Raw genomic sequence first — 19,030 nt, 5'->3', positions numbered from 1 at the left:
TTTTGAGATGGAATCTCACTCTGTTGCCCAGGCTGGAGTGCAGTGGCACCATCTCGGCTCAGTACAACCTCCACCTCCCGGTTCAGGCGATTCTCCTGCCTCAGCCTCAGCCTCCTGAGAGGCTGGAAGTACAGACATGTGCCACCATGCCCAGCTAATGTTTGTATTTTTTGGTAGAGACAGAGTTTCCCCATGTTGGCCAGGCTGGTCTCAACTCCTGACCTCAAGTGATCTGCCTGCGTGGGCCTCCCAAAGTACTGGGATTACAGGCTTGAGCCACCACACCTGACCTTAACACTATTTTTTTTTGTGAGATGGAGTCTCGCTCTATTGCCAGGCTGAAGTGCATTGGCGCGATCTCGGCTCACTGCAACCTCTGCCTCCCGGGTTCAAGCGATTCTCCTGCCTCAGCCTCCCAAGTAGCTGGGACTACCGGCACATGCCACCATGCTCAGCTAATTTTTGTATTTTTAGTAGACATGGGGTTTCGCCGTGTTGTCCAGGATGGTCTCAATCTCTTGACCTCGTGATCCATCTGCCACGGCCTCCCAAAGTGCTGGGGTTAACAGGCGTGAGCCACTGCGCCCAGCCAACAGTAATTTCTTAGTGTCAACTATCTAGGCCGGGTTCACGCCTATAATCAACGCTTTGGGAGGCTGAGGTGGGAAGATCACTTGAGGCCAGGAGTTCAAGACCAGCCTAGCCAACAGTGAGACCCCCATGTCTGCATCTCTGCACAAAGGAAAAAAAAAAATAGTGCAGTTGTAACCCCAGCTATTTTCGGGCTGAGGTGGGAGGATCACTTGAGCCCAGGAAGCTGAAGCTACAGGGAGCCATGATTGTGCCACAGCACTCCAGCCTGGGCAACACAGGGAGATCTCATCTCTTTTTTTTTTTTTTTTAACAGTTGTTCATCAGCATTCTCCTATTAGGCAGGGTACGGTGACTCACGCCTGTAATCCCAGCACTTTGGGAGGCCAAGGCGGGCGGATCACCAGGTGGGAGTTCAAAACCAGCCTGATCAACAGGGAGAAACACTGTCTCTACTAAAAATACAAAATTAGCTGGGCGTGGTGGCGCATGCCTATAATCCCAGCTACTCAGGAGGCTGAGGCAGGAGAATCGCTTGAATCCAGGAGGCAGAGGTTGCGGTGAGCTGCGATTGCACCATTGTACTCAGCCTGGGCAACAAGAATGAAGCTCCGTCTCAACAAAAAAAAGAATTCTCCTATTGCATTTGATTGATGTATCTCTCGAGGCTCTTTTTTTTTTCCTTTGAGACAGAGTCTCGCTCTGTTACCCAGGCTGGAGTGCAGTGGCACAATCTCGGCTCACTGCAACCTCCGCCTCCTGGGTTCAAGTGATTCTCCTGTGTCAGCCTCCTGATTAGCTGGGACAACAGGCGTGCAGCACCATGCCTGGCTAAATTTCGTGTTTTTCGTGGAGATGGGGTTTCACCATGCTTCCCAGGCTGGTCTTGAACTCCTGATCTCAGGTGATCTGCCCACCACAGCTTCCCAAAGTGCTGGGATTACAGACATAAGCCACCACGCCTCGACTTTTCCTTGCAGTTTGTTTTGGAAAAAAACCAGGTTACCTGTCCTTGGAATTTCCCACTTCCTGGCTTTAGCTGGCGGCCTCCCCATGGTGTTCTTTAGCCTGTTGCTCCACCACTGGTATTTTCTGTAAACTAGAGTCAAAGATCGAAGCTTGCTCAAGCCCCAATGTGATGTCTTTCGGCCGCAGCACTCCTAGGTATGCATCTGCAAGAAGGCACTGCGTGCCTGGTGTTCCTCTGCAAGTGACACTAAAGGCAAGCATAGGCTTCAGACAGCGGCACCTAGCATCACCACACGTCCCCTTCAGCCCTGTTTCACAGCCAAGCAGCCACTGCTAGGCACTGCCTAGATCCATCATTTCATGACAGCTTGCAGACGAGTGCCATCTTCATTCTGTCGTTCCTTCTTCACGTATTGGTTGGAATGCTTCTAAAAAGAGCTTTCTTTCAGTAACCATTCAGTTACCCTGAGGTATAATTTGTACAGAGAAGGCAAGATAAAAACAGTTTTCAGAATAATGAGTTGGTCCCTAGCAACCTCCAGAAGTGACCAATGAGAGAGATGCACCGTGTTCCCAGCTTTGGAAGCAGTGCACAGAGGACAGCCGAGGCCTTGGCCTCATAGAGTGAGGCCCCAGTGGGTCAGGGGAGACAAACAGTAAACAAGTAAATGAATGAGATGATTTCAGATCACAGAGTGGGGAGGCAGGAGAGCATAGCGGGGGAGGCAGGCTCTGCAGTGAGGCAGGCTGTCTAGGTTTAAAGCCCAGCTCTTCCCTTTGTTACCTGCATCCCTAGGGAAGTGGCCTTGCCACCCTGTGCCTGGTTTCCTCATTTGTAAAACAAGGACAAGAACGTCCTTTCCATAAGAGCATTTGTGAAGTTGAAGAGATCCAACTTGTAAAGCACATAGGACAGGCCAGACCCAGTGAATGGCTTGTGACTGTGGAGTGCTGGTGGCTCTCAGCACTTTTGGAGGCCAAGGCCAGAGGATCACTTGAGCCCAGCAGTTTGAGACCAGCCTAGGCAACATAGCAAGACCTCACCACTACAACAATTTTTTTTTTTTTTTTTTGAGACAGAGTTTTACTCTTGTTGCCCAGACTACAGTGCAGTGGCATGATCTTAGCTCACTGAAAGCTCCGCCTCCTGGGTGCAAGCAATTCTTCTGCCTCATCCTCCTGAGTAGCTGAGACTACAGGCATGCACTACCACACCCAGCTAATTTTTGTATCTTTAGCAGAGACAGGGTTTCACCATGTTGGCCAGGCTGGTCTCAAACTCCTGACCTCATGTGATCCGCCCATCTTGACCTCCCAAAGTTCTGGGATTACAGTGTGAGCCACCGCACCCAGCCCAAATTTTTAAAAATTAGCTAGGTATGATGGCACATGCGTGTAGTCTCAGCTACTCAGGATGAGGTAGGAGGCTGAGACTGCAGTAAGCCATGATCACACCACTGCACTGAAGCTTTCTCAAAAAAAAAAAAAACACGCTCGGTGGCTCACGCCTGTAATCCCAGCACTTTGGGAGGCCAAGGCGGGCAGATCACAAGGTCAGGAGTTCGAGACCAGCCTGGCCAATATGGTGAAACCCTGTCTCTACTAAAATACAAAATTAGCCAGGCATGGTGGCACATGCCTGTAATCCCAGCTACTCGGGAGACTGAGGCAGGAGAATCACTTGAACCCAGGAGGCAGAGGTTGCAGTGAGCTGATTGCGCCACTACACTCCAGCCTGGGTGACAGAGCGAGACTACATTTCAGGAAAAAAAAAAAAAAAAAGGGACAGTACTTGGCCTATAGGAGGCGCGTGAGAGACACTGGTGCTGAGGTACTGGATGTGAGGACTGTAAAGGGCACATAACCCACATTGGACAGGGTGGTCTGGGAAGGCCCGAAGGTGAGAGCAAAGGCCCTTGGCTCGGAGACAGACCAGAAAGAGGACCTGCGTGGCTGTAGCAGATTGAGCCAAGAGGAGGACACAAGATGGGGTGACGATGAGTACCGTATTCACAGATGACCTTGCTGGGCTCACACCAGGGCTGGTGTGATCTCTGCTTTATAGATGAGAAAACCGAGGCCCAGGGCAAACAAATCACTTTGCCGTGTTGCACAGCTAGTAAGCAGCAAAAAAAATTCAAATCCAGGTTGGCCTGTCTCCATTAATACTGTGCAGTCTCCGAAAGCCATCACGAGCTATTAATACACGGGCATGTGAGTGATTTCCCCACCCTCACCTTCCTGAGTCGTGCTTGCTCTCTCTTCACCTGGTGGGGGACAGTTCTAGGCAGGCCTAAACCCTGAACCTGAGGGTGTGGCCACCCCTACCCACACCCCCGATGGCTCAGCCTCAGGACTCCAGTCACGCCCCAGGTATCTCCCGTTCCCAGCCCTCTTCCCCTGCCGCCTTCCTCCTCTGCCCGGAGCCAAAGCACAGCCACACCTGCTCAGATCTCTGCAGGGGCAAGTCAAGGCCAGATAACCCCACAGGCGAATGCCCTGGTGACTACGCCTCTCGGGGAAGGACACGCATCCTTCTCCACACACTCCCATGGGTGCACACGATAAGCCAGCTCGCCCGTCGCATGACTGCCACCCCAAACATGCAGGTAGGGCCAAATGAAACGCAAAGAAAAGTCTGCGGTTCTCCAGCTTTTGGGGAGACAGGGCCAGGGAGAGTACAACCAGACAGACAAGTTCTCCCTGCCCTGTTCGGGAGGAAGACCTTCCCTCCTGCTCCCTTTGCAAGGCGGCTGCTGAAACAGGATCTCCCATTTGCAGGGGTGGGCGTGGGTCAGGACTTGGGTGGTTTTTGTTGTTTTTCAAATGCAGAGGTGTGTAGCTGACCTCATTTGCAGGGCTGATAACCCTGGCTCTGGGCTCTCTCCAGCCTCTTGATGCAACCCTGGCTCAAATGTCTGTTGCAGTGAACTCTGAGGGGAGCAGTGAGGACGGGACAGAAGTGCCATCACTGCTACCAGCCAGGCTGCATGGCTTGCACGCCGACCCCATGCTCTCCCTCTCAGACACGGAGGAGAATGCACAGTGTCTTCCTCCTACCCCCGGGCCACAAGGCTGAAGTTTTGTTTGTTATGTTTTGTTTTTCTTCTTTTTTTAGACGAAGTTTTACTCTCCTTGCCCAGGCTGGAGTGCAGTGGTGCGATTTCAGCTCACTGCAACCTCAGCCTCCCGGGTTCAAGCAATTCTCCTGCCTCGACCTCCCAACTGACTGGGATTACAAAAGCCCACCACCATACCCAACTAATTTTTGTATTTTAGTAGAGATGGTATTTCTCCATGTTGGCCAGGCTGGTCTCAAACTCTAGACCTCAAGCGATCCACCTGCCTCAGCCTCCCCAAGTGCTGGGATTACAGCCATCAGCCCCTGCACCCAGCCAATATATTGTTAATTGAGAATAGAAAAAAAAAAAAAAGCAAGATACTATACAGAGGTATAACGTGCTAGTCTTTGTATTACTATTTTATTTTATTTTATTTAATTTTTTTTTTTTTTTTTTTTTTTTTTTTTTTTGAGATGGAAAGTCCCCCCTCCGCTTCCTGGTTCCCCCAGGCCCTTGGGGAAGTGGCAAAATGGCCCCCCCGCGATCCTTCGGCTCCACTGCAAAAGCTTCCGCGCCCCCCGGGTTCACGCCATTCTCCTGCCTCAGCCTCCCGTGTAGCTGGGATTACAGGCACCTACCACCGTGGCCGGCTAATTTTTTTTTGTATTTTTAGTAGAGACAGAGTTTCACCGTTTTAGCCAGGATGGGCTCGATCTCCTGACCTCGTGATCCGCCCGTGTCGGCCTCCCAAAGTGCTGGGATTACAGGCGTGAGCCACCGTGCCCGGCCTATTTAATTTTTTTGAGATAGTCTCACTCTGTTGCCCAGGCTAGAATGCAGTGGTGTGATCATGGCTCACTGCATCCTTGACCTGCCAGGCTCAAGTGATCTTCCCTCTTCTGTCTCCCAAGTAGCTGGGACCATAGGCATGTGCTACCATGCCCAGATAATTTTTTAAAATTTTTTTGTAGAGACAGGGCCTCCCTATGTTGCCTAGGCTGGGGTCGAACTCCTAGGCTCAGGTAATCCTTCCACCCTAGCCTCCCAAAGTACTAGGATTATAGGCATGAGCCACTGTGCCTGGACTTTGTTACTATTTTAAATAATATTTTGCTTTCCTGTATAAGATATTTCTGAAAGAATGCGTAAGACACTGGGAGCAGTGGTTGCTTCCGGTAGTTGAAACTGGAGGATGGGAGTGGGAAACAGGGATGCGTCTTATGTCATTTTAATCCTTAAAAACAATTCAAGGGTCCAACACGGTGGCTCATGCCTGTAATCCCAACACTTTGGGAGGCCGAGGCAGGTGGATCACCTGAGATCAGGAGTTCGAGACGAGCCTAGACAACATAGTGAAACCCAGTGTCTACTAAAAATACAAAAATCAGCCGGGCGTGGTGGCGGGCCTGTAATCCCAGCTACTCAGGAGGCTAAGGCAGGAGAATCACTTGAACCCGGGAGGTGGAGACTGCAGTGAGCCAAGACCATGCCACTGCACACCAACAAGGGTGACAGAGCAAGACTCCATCTCAAAAAAAAAATTTTTTTTTAATCAATACATGAAGCGGGCCTTCTCAAATGTTACTGTGTATCAACATCATCACAGGCAGCTCAGTCAAATGCAGATCCTTGGGCCCTGCCTCAGTGGAGATTCTGTTACATGTAAGCTGGGGTGAGCCCCAGGAACCCTCATTATTTGCTGAGCTCTTGATGATTTAGATGATGGTCATTTTCAGATCACTGGGGAGGGCGAGAGCCGGGAGGAGCTGGAGCAGAATCTTTTCCAGAGCCCCAAGGTGGTTTGGCTGGATTTCAGAAAGCGGAAGCGAGGCTTTTGCTTCTGTTTATGGGAAAAGCAGGCAGACTGTCCTTAGAATCAGCCGGAGTAGGCAACCGCATCAGCTCTGAGTTGTTAAGCACTTGGCACGTGCAGACTCTGCTAACGCTCAGAGAATGCTCACAGCCAGCCCCATCTTACAGATTAGGAAACTGGGGCTCTGAGAAGAGAATTCCTCATGCAAACCCATATAGGTGATAACCGGGCTAGAATCTGAACCAGCCATCTGGCCCCGCAGCCCTGGCTCTGTACTGCACCATGCTGCATGCTGCCTTCATTTTTTTTTTTTCTTTTTTTGAGATGGAGTCTTGCTCCGTTGTCCAGGCTAGAGTGCAGTGGCATGATCTTGGCTCACTGCAACCTCCGCCTCCCAGGTTCAAGTGATCCTCCTGCCTCAGCCTCCCTAGTAGCTGGGATTATAGGCACATGCCACCATGCCTGGCTAATTTTTGTATTTTTAGTAGAGATGGGGTTTCACCATGTTGGCCAGGCTGGTCTTGAGCTCCTGACCTCAGGTGATCCACCCACCTCTATCTCAAAAAAAAAAAAAAAAAAAAAAGGACTTAGTGTGGTGGCTCACGCCTGTAATCCCAGCACTTTGGGAGGCCAAGGAAGTTGGATTACTTGAGGTCAGGCGTTCGACACCAGCCTGGGCAACATGGTGAAATGCCATTTCTACTAAAGATACAAAAATCAGCTGGGTGTGGTGGCACGTGCCTGTAGTCCTAGCTACTCAGGAGGCTGAGGCACAGGAATCGTTGCAGTGAGCCGAGATCTCACCATTGCACTCCAGCCTGGGTGACAGAGCAAGACTCCATCTCAAAAAGAACAAACAACTGATGCTTGTTATCTCTTGTTGGCCCTGCCTAGAGCGCAGGACAATTCTGTGCTAGTCACCGTGTTGGGGTTGGGGCTTGGAGAAAACTTCTGATTGGTCAGACCTGGGTCACATGCTCATACCTGGAGCCAAGAAGTGGGGTCAGCCCCACCCAGAGCCCATATTAACAAAGACCTGTTATCAGGAGAGAGGGGGTAAGGGGAGAGACACCAGGCAGGCAGGAATGGCAGGTGTGCATTGCCCAGAGACAGTGATGATACCTGTCCCCACCTCTGCCCAGGCCTGGCATGTCTATAGGCTCTGTTAGACATTCATATTGTTATTGTTCCTCACCTGGTGCCTGGTGAGACATTGGCAGCTGCCAATCCAAAGAGACAGCCAGAAGACACTGCCAAGGGTCAGTTCCAGCCATGGTGCTACCGAGGGGTGCAGTGTGTCAGGCCCTGGGTGCCAGAGAGCATCCACCTGTGTCTTAGTCTGTTTTGTGCATCTTTGACAGAATACATGAGATCGGATAACTGATAACAGAAATACATTTCTCACAGTTGGGGGGGCTACAGGTTCAAGATCCAGGCACTGGCAGGATAGGGCCTGGTCTTTCTGCTTCCATGATGGTGCCTTGAACCCTGTGACCTCTGGAGGACAGGAACGCCATGTCCAAACACAGCAGAAGAGCAGAAGAGAGAGAGAACCCACTCCCGCAAGCCCTTTCTATAGCAGCATTCATCCATTCATGAGGGCTCTGCCCTAAGCTCCTCCCACCAGGCCCCACCTCCCAACAGTGGCATTGGGGGTTAAGTTTCCATCACATGACTTTTGGGGGAACCCACATCCAGACCATAGCAGCCTCCGAACCACCATATCCACCAGACCTTTTGCTGGATGGCCATGAACTGGGTGGCTCCAGGGAACTCAGGAGACCCTCAGAGGATCAGCTTGATGGGCGCATGGGAGCTTCCAGGCTGAAGGCTCCTCTGAGCTCAGCTCTCACAGCTGCCGGAAGGTGGATTTCATGAGCACAGCTCAGGGACCCCTCCCGTGTGGCGCTGCAGTGGCAGTGGAGAATGCCAGCCCAGCCGGCGGATCTCCCTACCTCAAGCCAGGAGCACCGCGGTGCATGTGCCAGCCTGGTCTAGCGGGAGTCATAGGCCTCTCTGCATCTATTTCAAGGTTGTGGATTTCAGGGCTTTTTTTTTTTTTTTAAACCACCCTGCAAAGTAGGTCACCTGCTCCTCTTCCAGCTGCCTTTAAGATTCTTTGGAACAAGGCAGTTACTGTCCTTTGATTCTGAGGACATCTGCTTTTCTGGCCCTGAGGACCGCTAAGGGGGGCCAGGCAGGTCTGTGGAGGACACTGGCAGCCCTGTGGTCTGGGTCAGGTAGAAGCGAGGGGAGGGAACAGAGAGAGTGGGAGGAGGGGAGAAGAGATGAGGTGGAAAGGGCCAAGCAGTTGGAGCCCCTGTGTTGGGTCCCATCCTGGTTGAAGACTATGAGCTGGTAAGTTTCAGACCATTTTAAGGGGTATTTACTCGACTTTTAAAATAGACCATCCCCAGCCAGGTGCAGTGACTCACTCCTGTAATCCCAGCACTTTGGGAGGCCGAGGCAGGTGGATCACCTGAGGTCAGGAGTTCAAGACCAGCCTGGCCAACATGGTGAAACTCTTTCTCTACTAAAAATACAAAAATTAGCCGGAACCCGCTTGAACCCGGGAGGCAGAGGTTGCAGTGAGCCAAGGTCGTGCCACTCTGCTCCAGCCTAGGTGACAGAGCAAGATTCTGTCTCAAAAAAAAAAAAAAAAAAAATAGGCCATCCCAGTTTGTATTGGGCCAGGAAAACCCAGCCTAGACAGCAGGCCCACATGTTGGTGGGCTGGGGTCTTTCTGAATAACGCAGTTTTTCTCCCCAGGGGTTGGCCGGAGACCTATGACATGAATACCTCGGAGCCCAAGACGGAGCAGGAAAGCATCACTCCTGGGGGCCGGCCCCCATACCGCAGCAATCCTCCCTGGCAGTGGAGCGGGCCCGCATCCCATAACTCTCTACCAGCCTCCAAGTGGGCCACTCCAACCACCCCCGGCCACGCCCAGTCCCTGAGCCGGCCCCCGAAGCAGACCCCCATAGTCCCCTTCCGGGAGTCCCAGCCACTGCACAGCAAGAGGTAAGCACTTGCAGGGGGCCAAGCACTTCCCAATCCCCACCGGCCCACACCTATCCTCCGCCCCTCCCTCTCCGCACTATTTCTTCCATCCTCTTCATCACCTCAGGCTTTCGACCTTCCTTCTTATCCTTATGTCTCCCTTGTTCCTCCCTCCCTCCTTCCCTTCAGCTTTCACCATAGGCCTCTTGTTTGGGACCCAGTGCTGGGGAGCTCAGCATCTGAGTTAGAAATTCACTATACTAAGTAGACGATTAAAGCTCTGCTTTTTTAGGCTGGGCACAGTGGCTCACGCCTGTAATCCCAACATTGTGGGAAGTCAAGGCAGGAGCATTGCTTGAGGCCAGGGGTTAGAGAGCTTGGGCAACATATCGGAACCCTGACTCTATAAAAAACATTTATTAAAAATTAGCCAGGCGTGATGCACACCTGTGGTCCCAGCCACCCAAGAGGCTGAGGTGGGAGGATGGCTTGAGCCCAGGAGTTGGAGGCTGCAGTGAGCTGTGATTGCACCACTGCACCCCAGACTGAGCAATACTTCATCTCTGAAAAAAAAAAAAAAATCTCTGTTATTTTTAAGGTGAAGGGACTGATAAGCACAAAATTTAGGACAGTGATTTCTTCCTGGAGGAGGCAGGGAAATGGAAGTGGGGAAGCCCACGGATAGATATTATCACCACCATTCTAGTCCCAGGGTTGGGTGGTACCTTCAGGGAGTTCGTTTTATGATGATGACATATATAACTTATAGATACTCTTTTGAAGATATTATATATTAAAAGATAAAAGAAAATTTTCCCCAAAATGAAGGAATCCAACTTGCAGAGGGACATCTCATCCCCGGGGCGGCAGAGGCGAGAACGGTCTTGGGCAGCCTGCAAAAGCTGTGGGTTGGGGGCAGCCGTAATGGATCCGGGAAGAGGGGGCAGAGGGGCATCCCAGCTTCTCTCACCCTGTGCTCAGCATCCTCCCCTTCCTCCTGAGCAGTGGACAGCAGAAGGGATGTGGCTGGGCAGGGGAAAGGTCTGTCTGTCCATCCTCCCAGGGCAGGGGTACCCTCCCACTCACCCTCCGCCTCCTTCCTCCCCTTGTCTCCTTCCAGGCCTGTCAGCTTCCCAGAAACCCCTTACACAGTATCACCAGCAGGGGCCGACAGAGTCCCTCCCTACCGACAGCCTTCTGGGAGCTTCTCCACCCCCGGCTCGGCCACCTACGTGAGATACAAGCCATCCCCAGAAAGGTCAGCCTCTCTCCATTCTTTTCATGTTAAGGGATCTGATGAAAACTGTGGCTCCTTCTTCCCCAGGAAATGCACACCCCCACAATTTTATTTGCCATTTTATGGTGTTTCTGGACCCCTGAAGGTCCTCAGAGGACCCAGCCCCATGGGGTGGTTATGTCTCATGTTTTGGAGCAAAACTGGGCCGGGCTGGGCGGGACCCATCGTTGGCTTTCCTTGCAGCAGAATTGTGGTTGCTGTTCTCTTGACACCTGTCAAGGAAGAGCGTCCACCATCCAGCACGGCCACGCATCTAACTCTCTCCAGCCCTAAGTCCCTACGACCCGGCTGCCAGCATTACCCAGTTTTTGAGATCTTTCAGGCTTCAGTTCTGCCCGCTTGTGTCCATCTGCAACCTGGGAGCCTGAGAGATCTCCCCAAACCCTCCATGACTCCTCAGTGTCCTCAGGATAAACTTGGCATTCAAGGCCCTTCAGGCTCTGGCCCCGGCTGAGCTTACTCCCCAGCTGCCTTCAGCCCTCGTGCCCTCTGTTCTTCCTCCGCCCCCAGGTCCCTGGGGCAGCCACATCAATCCCAGTCCTTGGGCCTGAGCTGTGGGCCTCCTCCTGTGAATGTCCCCTTCCTCCTTCTCCCTGCAGTGGTCCTCCTCCTGAGCATCTGTGTCACCCATCCCGCCTCCTTTCCCTGCTTTCTTGCCCAGGCCACCACAGTGGGCTTCCAGCCTTCATCTCACCTCCTCTGGTCTACCCTCCACTTAACAGCCAGAGGGATCTTTCTGTGTCCTTTTTTTTTTTTTTTTGAGACCGCTCTGTTGCCCAGGCTAGAGTATAGTGGTATGATCTTGGCTGACTGCAACCTCTGCCTCCCAGGTTCAAGTGATTCTCCTGCCTCAGCCGCCTGAGTAGCTAGGACTACAGGCTCCTGCCACCACACCAAGCTAATTTTTGTATTTTTAGTAGAGACGGAGTTTCACCATGTTGGCCAGACTGGTCTCAAACTCCTGACCTCAAGTGATCCGCCCGCCTCAGCTTCCCAAAGTGCTGAGATTACAAGTGTGAGCCCCCGCACCTGGCCAGATCTTTCTATATCTGAACATGCGTGCCCCCTGCTCCAAACCCTCTCACCACTCCCAGAGCCCTCAGGACACAGCTTTGGCCCCTCCCTGTGGCCACCAAGGCCCCTGGCACCCTGCGAGTCTTGTGCAGTGCCACATGTCAGCCACACTGGCCACTCCCAGCTTCCTAGAGGGGGACTGTCTGCATTTCACAGCCTTGATGGTATTCCTTCCTTGGCCTGAATGTGCTTCACACTCCTCACCCCCACTCCCCCTGTCCTACCAACTCAAGCTTCTGTGCCCCTCTCCAGAATGCTTCTCTGGAGCTCCCTCTTGAGGCAAGGCACTGCCCCCCAATTCCCTGTGTATTTCCTGACCGTGGCCTTGAGCACTCTCCATCTTTATTAGCCAGCTAAGAGTGTGCGTGCTTGCGCACGTGCATGTGTATGCACCTGTCAGAGAGCGAGAAAGAGAGAGCGTAAGTGTGTTCTTCAAGACCTCCCATCACATAGTACAGAGTTCGACACATGGCTGATCTTTGGTATATATTGGATGAAAGAATGGAGTGAGTGGGTTTGTTAAAAATGAAACCACCTGGCCAGGCGCGGTGGCTCAAGCCTGTAATCCCAGCACTTTGGGAGGCCGAGACGGGCGGATCACGAGGTCAGGAGATCGAGACCATCCTGGCTAACACTGTGAAACCCCGTCTCTACTAAAAAATACAAAAAACTAGCCGGGCGAGGTGGCGGGCGCCTGTAGTCCCAGCTACTCGGGAGGCTGAGGCAGGAGAATGGCGTGAACCCGGGTGGCGGAGCTTGCAGTGAGCTGAGATCCGGCCACTGCACTCCAGCCTGGGCGACAGAGTGAGAGTCCGTCTCAAAAAAAATAAAAAAATAAAAAAAAAATGAAACCACCTACCTTAAGATAAGGAATCAGGCCACCAAACCAGTGGTTCTCAGTCTTTAGCAGGCACTGGAATCATCCAGAGGAGGACTTGTTAAAATACAGATTACTCGGCCTGAGCCCTGAATTTCTAACCTAGTAGGTTCAGGGTGCTGCACCAGGGACCATTCTCTGAGAGTCGCCACACTCATCCATTGTTAGATTCTAAGCCTCTTGTTCAACTGGGGAAACATACCCACCGTTTCTTCTTCTAGTAGCCACACCATTCAGCTTTCATTCAGCAAAGGGTCTCAAGAGCTTTCTGGCGTGCCAGGAGGAGTATCTGAGATACTCAGTTGCGAGGGGATTGTGTAGTCAGCCCTTGCTGATCGTGATGGAGAGGATGGTAAAAACCACGTGTACTCTGATGAGCACTCTAATAGAGGAAGAGGGAACACAGCCCAGCCCTGGAGGTCTAGGCTGGCTCCCTGGAGGAGGTGACATCTGAACAGAATTTTGAGGGACTAATAGGAGTTTGCCACAGAGAAAAAAAGTCATTCCAAACAGAGCAAAGGCCACAGACATGAACAAGCAGGATGCTGTAAAACACGGGAGAATCGGAGAGGAATCTGGTGTGTGTGGGACACGGGGTGTGGGGGCACCCAGGCGACATGTCGCAGGGGCTGAGGTTGGAAATGGCAGTTAGAGCAACTTGCCCGTAACAAAGGTGGTGGCAGTGGTGTTACCGAAAGCTCTTGGGAACTGTTTTGTTTTTGTTTTTCCCTAAAATCTTGGTATCTCCCTTTATATTTTCTTTTAACTTTTTATTTTGTAATAATTATTGAGTCACAGGAAGTTGCCAAAAAAAAACATACGGGTGGCCAGGCACAGTGGCTCATGCCTGTAATCCCTGCACTTTGGGAGGCCAAGGTGGGTGGATCATCTGAGGTCAGGAGTTCGAGACCAGCCTGGCCAACATGATGAAACCCCGTGTCTACTAAAAATACAAAAAAATTAGCCGGGTATGGTGGCATGCGCCTGTAATCCCAGCTACTCAGGAAACTGAGGCGAGAGAATCACTTGAACCCGCTAGGTGGAGGTTGCAGTGAGCCAAGATTGTGCCACTGCACTCTAGCCTGGGCAACAAGAGCAAAAACTCCATCTCCAAAAAAAAAAAAAAAAATACGGGGAGGTCTTGTGAGCCTGAACCCTTCGCGCAGCCTCCCCTATTGTTAACATCTTGTATGGTTATAACGCAATATCAAAGCAGGAGGTTGACATGGGTACAGGCCTACAGCTTATTCGGAATTCACCAGTTATGCATGCACTCATTTGTGTGTGTGTGTCTGTAGCTGTGCGCAATTTTATCACACGTGAAGTCTTGTGTAACCATCACGGGGTGCCTCACGCTATCCTTTTATAGCCACACCCATCTCCTCCCCCTACGCCTAACCCCTAGCATTCACCATTCATCTGTTCTGAGGCTCTTTTTTTTTTTTTTTTTTTGGAGACATAGTCTCACTCTGCCAACCAGGCTGGAGTGCAATGGCACGATCATAGCTCACTGAAGCCTCACTCTCCTGGGCACAAGCAGTCCTCCCATCTCAGCCTTGCAAGTAGCTAGGACTGCAGGCATGCACCACCACACCCAGCCAATTTTTCTTTTCTTTCGTAGAGACAAGGTCTCCCTGTGTTGCCGAGACTGGTCTTGAAGTCCTTGCCTCAAGCTATCCTCCCACCTGGACATCCCAAAGTGCTAGGATTACAGGCGTGAGCCACCGCACCCAGCCTGTCTTCTTTAATTGTTGTTGTTTCATGATGAATGTTAGATAAAAGAAATTGGATGTACGTATGCTTCAGAGGTTGTCTTTTTCACTCAGCAGAATATCATTAAGGTTCATCCACGTTATCGCGAGTCTCTAGTTCATTCATTATGCTGTTTATTCCATAGTCTGGATATACCACAGTTTAACCACTCACCCTATACCACAGTTTAACCACTCACCCATCAAAAGACATTTGGGGGGGTGCATATTCAGGACACTTTGAATCTATGCTTCTGGGTTGAAATAAAGTTTTTTAAAATATTAAAATATATTTTAAAAAAATTTAAAAGAAAGACATTTGGGTAGTTTCCGAGTTTTGGCTATTATAAATATTCATGTGGTGAACATGTACATTCAGGCATACAGGTTTCTGCATGAAAATAAGTTTTCATTTCTCTGGGATAAATGCCCAGGAGTACAATTGCTTACCGTATGGTAAGTCCATTTTTAGTTTGAAAAGGAACTGCCAAACTGTTTTCCAGAGTGTCTGTATCATTTTACATTCCCATCAGCAGAGCGTGAGTGATCCGGGTCTCCACATCCTCACATTTGGCGTTGTCACTGTTTCTCATTTTAGCTATTTTGATAGGTGTGCAACGATATCTCACTGTGATTTTAATGTGCATGTTCCTAATGGCTAAGGATGTTGAACACCTTTTCATGCCTTATTTGCCAATCCTGTATCCTCTTCAGTGAAGTGCCTGTGCATGTCTTTTGTGCGTCTTCTAATTGGATGCAATGGTGTTCAGTGTCTGAGAGTTCTTTGGACGTTCTAAATACAAGTCCTTTGTCAGATATGCGATTTGCAAATGTTTCCTCCCAGCCTTTAGTTTGTCTTTTTTACAGGGTCTTTCACAGAACAAAAGTTTTTTATTTTATTTTTTATTTTTATGCATTTATTTATTTATTTTTTGAGACGGAGTCTTGCTCTGTTGCCCAGGCCGGAGTGCAGGGTGCCATCTCGGCTCACTGCAACTTCTGCCTCCCAGGTTCAAGCGATTCTCATGCCTCAACCTCCCATGAAGCTGGGATTACAGGTATGCACAACCCTCCCAGCTAGTTTTTGTATTTTTAGTAGAGACAGAGTTTCGCCATGTTGGCCAGGCTGGTCTCAAACTCCTGGGCTAAAGTGATCCTCCTGCCTTGGCCTCCCAAAGTGCTGGGATTACGGGCATGAGCCACCATACCCAGCCTAAGTTTTTTATTTTGATAAGGCCCAAATTATCTTTTTTTGTTGTTGTTTTTTAATTTTATGGATCAGGTTTTTGGTGTTGTCTAAGAACTCTGCTTAGTGCTGGGTCCTGAAGATTTTCTCGTGTTTTTTTCTGGAAGTTTTACTGTTTTACATTTAAGTCCATGATCCATTTTGAGTTTTGTTTTAATTTTTGTATAAGGTGAGAGGTTTAGGTTGAGGTTCCTTGATTGCCTATGGTTGTCTGATTTACTCCAGCGCTATTTATTGAAAAGGTTACCCCCACTCCACTGTACTGCTTTTGTTCCTTAAGGCAAAAACTGCTTTTGTTCCTTAAGGCAAAATGGGGAGTGCAGAATTAATTGGATATCCTTGTGTGGATCTGTTTCTGAGTTCCATTGATCTCTATGCGTGATCTCAGTGACTCCTTTCAGCAACTCCTTGAGGTGGGTAGTTTAATTACCCTCATTTTACGGAGGGAAAACTACAGCTCAGTGAGGTGAATTCACTTGGCTAAGGTCTCTGCCAGGATGTAACAGAGCCAAGATGAGAACCCAGGACTATGGTTCCAGAGGACTGACCCTGACATAGCACTTTGGGAGGCTGAGGTGGGAGGATTGCTTGGGCCCGGGCTGTCAAGGCTTCAGTGAGCCAGGTGTGCAACATTGCACTCCAGCCTGGGTGACAGACTGAAACTCTGTCCCAAAATAATTAATTAATTAAGAGGGAAGGGGCTGGGCTCGGTGGCTCAAGCCTGTAATCCTAGCACTTTGGGAGGCCCAGGTGGGTGGATCACGAGGTCAGGAGTTTGAGACCAGCCTGGCCAAGATGGTGAAACCCCGTCTCTACTAAAAATACAAAAGTTAGCCTGGGTGCGGTGGCAGGTGCCTGTAGTCCCAGCTACTCAGGAGGCTGAGGCAGGAGAATCACTTGAGCCCGGGAGGCGGAGGTTGCAGTGAGCTGAGATCGTGCCACTGCACTCTAGCCTGGGTGACAGAACAAGACTCTGTCTCAAAAAAAAAAGGAAGGAAGGAACTGGATCATTTGCCCACCCCTCAACCCCTGGCAAGGTTACATTGCACCCCTGTGGCTGTGTTAACTGTCAGGATTTACTCAAGTCACGTTGACAGAGGGCTGGCTGCCAGAGTGGAATCTGGGCAAGCAGGAACAGAGAAGGTGATGACTGCTGGGGTGGCAGCCAACAAGGCTACATCATCTGACCATCATTTTGCCCAGGCATCCTGTCATTTACCTGTCTATTGTTCCATCGGTTAGTGTGTGAGACTGACAGAGCAGGTGGGAGCTCTGCCCGGCGAGGCTCCTGCCCACGGTGCTGTCTGTCTTGGTGCTTTCCTCTGTGGCCAAAAGGGAAGCTCAAGCCAGCATCCCATAGCCCAACCCTGCTCCCTGTGAGGTGCCTCCCCAGAGTTAGTACCTCCAGCTTCTGCCTGGAGACACCTGAAACCACAGCGAGTCAGCTCCTCCCGAAACCCCAAACCCTTTATCTATAAAGTGAGTTATCTTCCAAAAAGAGATAATTACTTTAAAATTACTCAGATGAGGTTAAAGACAGCAATTTGATCTTCTGTACTGCCAGAGATGTTTCCCCAGAGCTGTGTGTGATGAGATGCTGGGATGTCCCGATTTCCAATCAGTTTGACCAAAATTGGACAGTGATAGACATGGTCCCGGATGGGATATGTTCAGCATCCCAATGAATGGCCAACACAGGTCAGTTTGCATTGGGATGATAAAAAGTCTTGTTAGTTGGGTGGGGCACAGTGGCTCACACCTATAATCCCAGCACTTTGGGAGGCCGAGGTGGGCAGTTGCAAGCAGATCACTTGAGGAGTTTGAGACCAGCCTGGCCAATATGGTGAAACCTCATCTCTACTAAAAATACAAAATTAGCTTGGCATCTTGGCACGTGCCTGTCTTCCCTTGGGAGGCTGAGGCAAGAGAATATCGCTTGAACGCTGGAAGTGGAAGTTCGCGTCACTGCTGCACTCCAGCCTAAGCAATAGGTCAAGACTCCGTCTCAAAAAAACAAAAAAAGTCTTGTTAGCAAGAGAAGTCATGGTTGGATAAAGTACAGGTTGTCTGATTGGGGAGAGTAGCTGAGAGATGAAACAAGGTCAAATATGCCCAATGAAAGAGAAGGGTCTATCTGTTACGATTAGGTTTAGCTGCATAGTATACAAAATAGTAGTTCTGACAAGATTGTTTCTTTCCCCACATTGACAGGAAACCAGGCCCCTCCTCCTTGATGGTATCGCTGTCCTTGGCCTTTTGCCTCCTGGTTCAAGGTGGCTTTTCAAGCTGTAGCCTTGAGGAGGTGGTGAGGCAAAGGCACCCGCAGCACACTGGTGAGGAGGCTTCGAAGCTGGAAGTCACGTGTGGCGCCTCCACTTTTATCTCATTGGCCAGAGCTGCAAGGGATCCTGGGACATGTAGTCTGGTGATCCAGTCTCATTGCTGCCCCAGATACAGTTGGGATTCTGTTACCAAGGAGGAAGGAGAGACTAGTCATGGGGAGCAGCCTGCAGCGTCTGCCACTCAGACTTTCTGCTCTCCCCGGGCTCATCCTAGCCATTTTTCCTGAGTGCTGAGGATTTCACAGCGACTTTTTGGGAAAACTGAATAAGTGCATCAACACTCCAATCTCCAGCAAGGATGGAGCCACATTTTACCAGGCAGCTAGCCAGGTGTGAAGTCAGCTAGTAAGGTGAAGATTGCTTATAGTCAAAGTTGCTTTTGTAAAATCCCTTTGATTGCTGGAAACTGGGCCCTCAGACTTTGAGAAAAGTAAGAATTCACGTTTTGTACATCCTGTGTTTGGGCTCTGTCTTCCTTTCCTGGAAGTGTCAGAGGTCAAGGTCTGGTTAAGGGCAAGGAGGATGGTGTGTTTTTTCCTGGCAAGTGAGTAAAGTTGAGTTTTCAGAGAGTGCAGTGCTCCTTGAAACATCCCTCTACTGTGCTCAGGGCGTTGAAGCCAGGGGGTTAGACTGTCTCTGTAGAGACAGTCCCGGCTTTGAGCTGGCAGGATGACCCTGAATAAGTCAATTACTTCCTCTTTGGCATCTTGGGGGATCCCAGTTTATCACCTCATCTCCCCCTGCCAGATCCTCCCAAGTTGAAAGTACAGGTGCCAGGAGCCAACCAGGGAATTGCAATATCAACACTTTTTTTTGTTTGTTTTTTGTTTTTTTGAAATGGACTCTCACTCTGTCGTCCAGGCTGGAGCACAGTGGCGCAATCTTAGCTCATTGCAACCTGCAACCCCCCCGTCCCAGGTTCAAGTGATTCTCCTGCCTCAGCCTCCCAAGTAGCTGGGACGTCACAGGCACACACCACCACACCTGGCTAATTTTTGTATTTTTTC

General features: G+C 50.4%; 1 protein-coding gene across 2 annotated transcripts in view; it reads left to right on the top strand.

Moving 5' to 3' along the window:
- The window catches only part of SIPA1L3 (signal induced proliferation associated 1 like 3), a 170,223-nt gene that overhangs the window by 105,091 nt on the left and 46,102 nt on the right, over positions 1 to 19,030 (top strand). For both annotated transcript variants that reach the window (XM_017881217.1, XM_017881222.1), the window contains 2 exons: positions 9,206 to 9,457; positions 10,557 to 10,694. In XM_017881217.1, the coding sequence (XP_017736706.1) occupies positions 9,206 to 9,457; positions 10,557 to 10,694 (390 nt within the window). The remainder of the gene's footprint in view (positions 1 to 9,205; positions 9,458 to 10,556; positions 10,695 to 19,030) is intronic.

The sequence above is a fragment of the Rhinopithecus bieti genome, unplaced genomic scaffold, assembly GCF_001698545.2.
Source record: "Rhinopithecus bieti isolate Rb0 unplaced genomic scaffold, ASM169854v2 scaffold_425, whole genome shotgun sequence".
Taxonomy (NCBI): domain Eukaryota; kingdom Metazoa; phylum Chordata; class Mammalia; order Primates; family Cercopithecidae; genus Rhinopithecus; species Rhinopithecus bieti.
The sequence above is the reverse complement of the archived record's forward strand: the minus strand, read 5'-3'. Positions and strand labels throughout refer to the sequence as shown.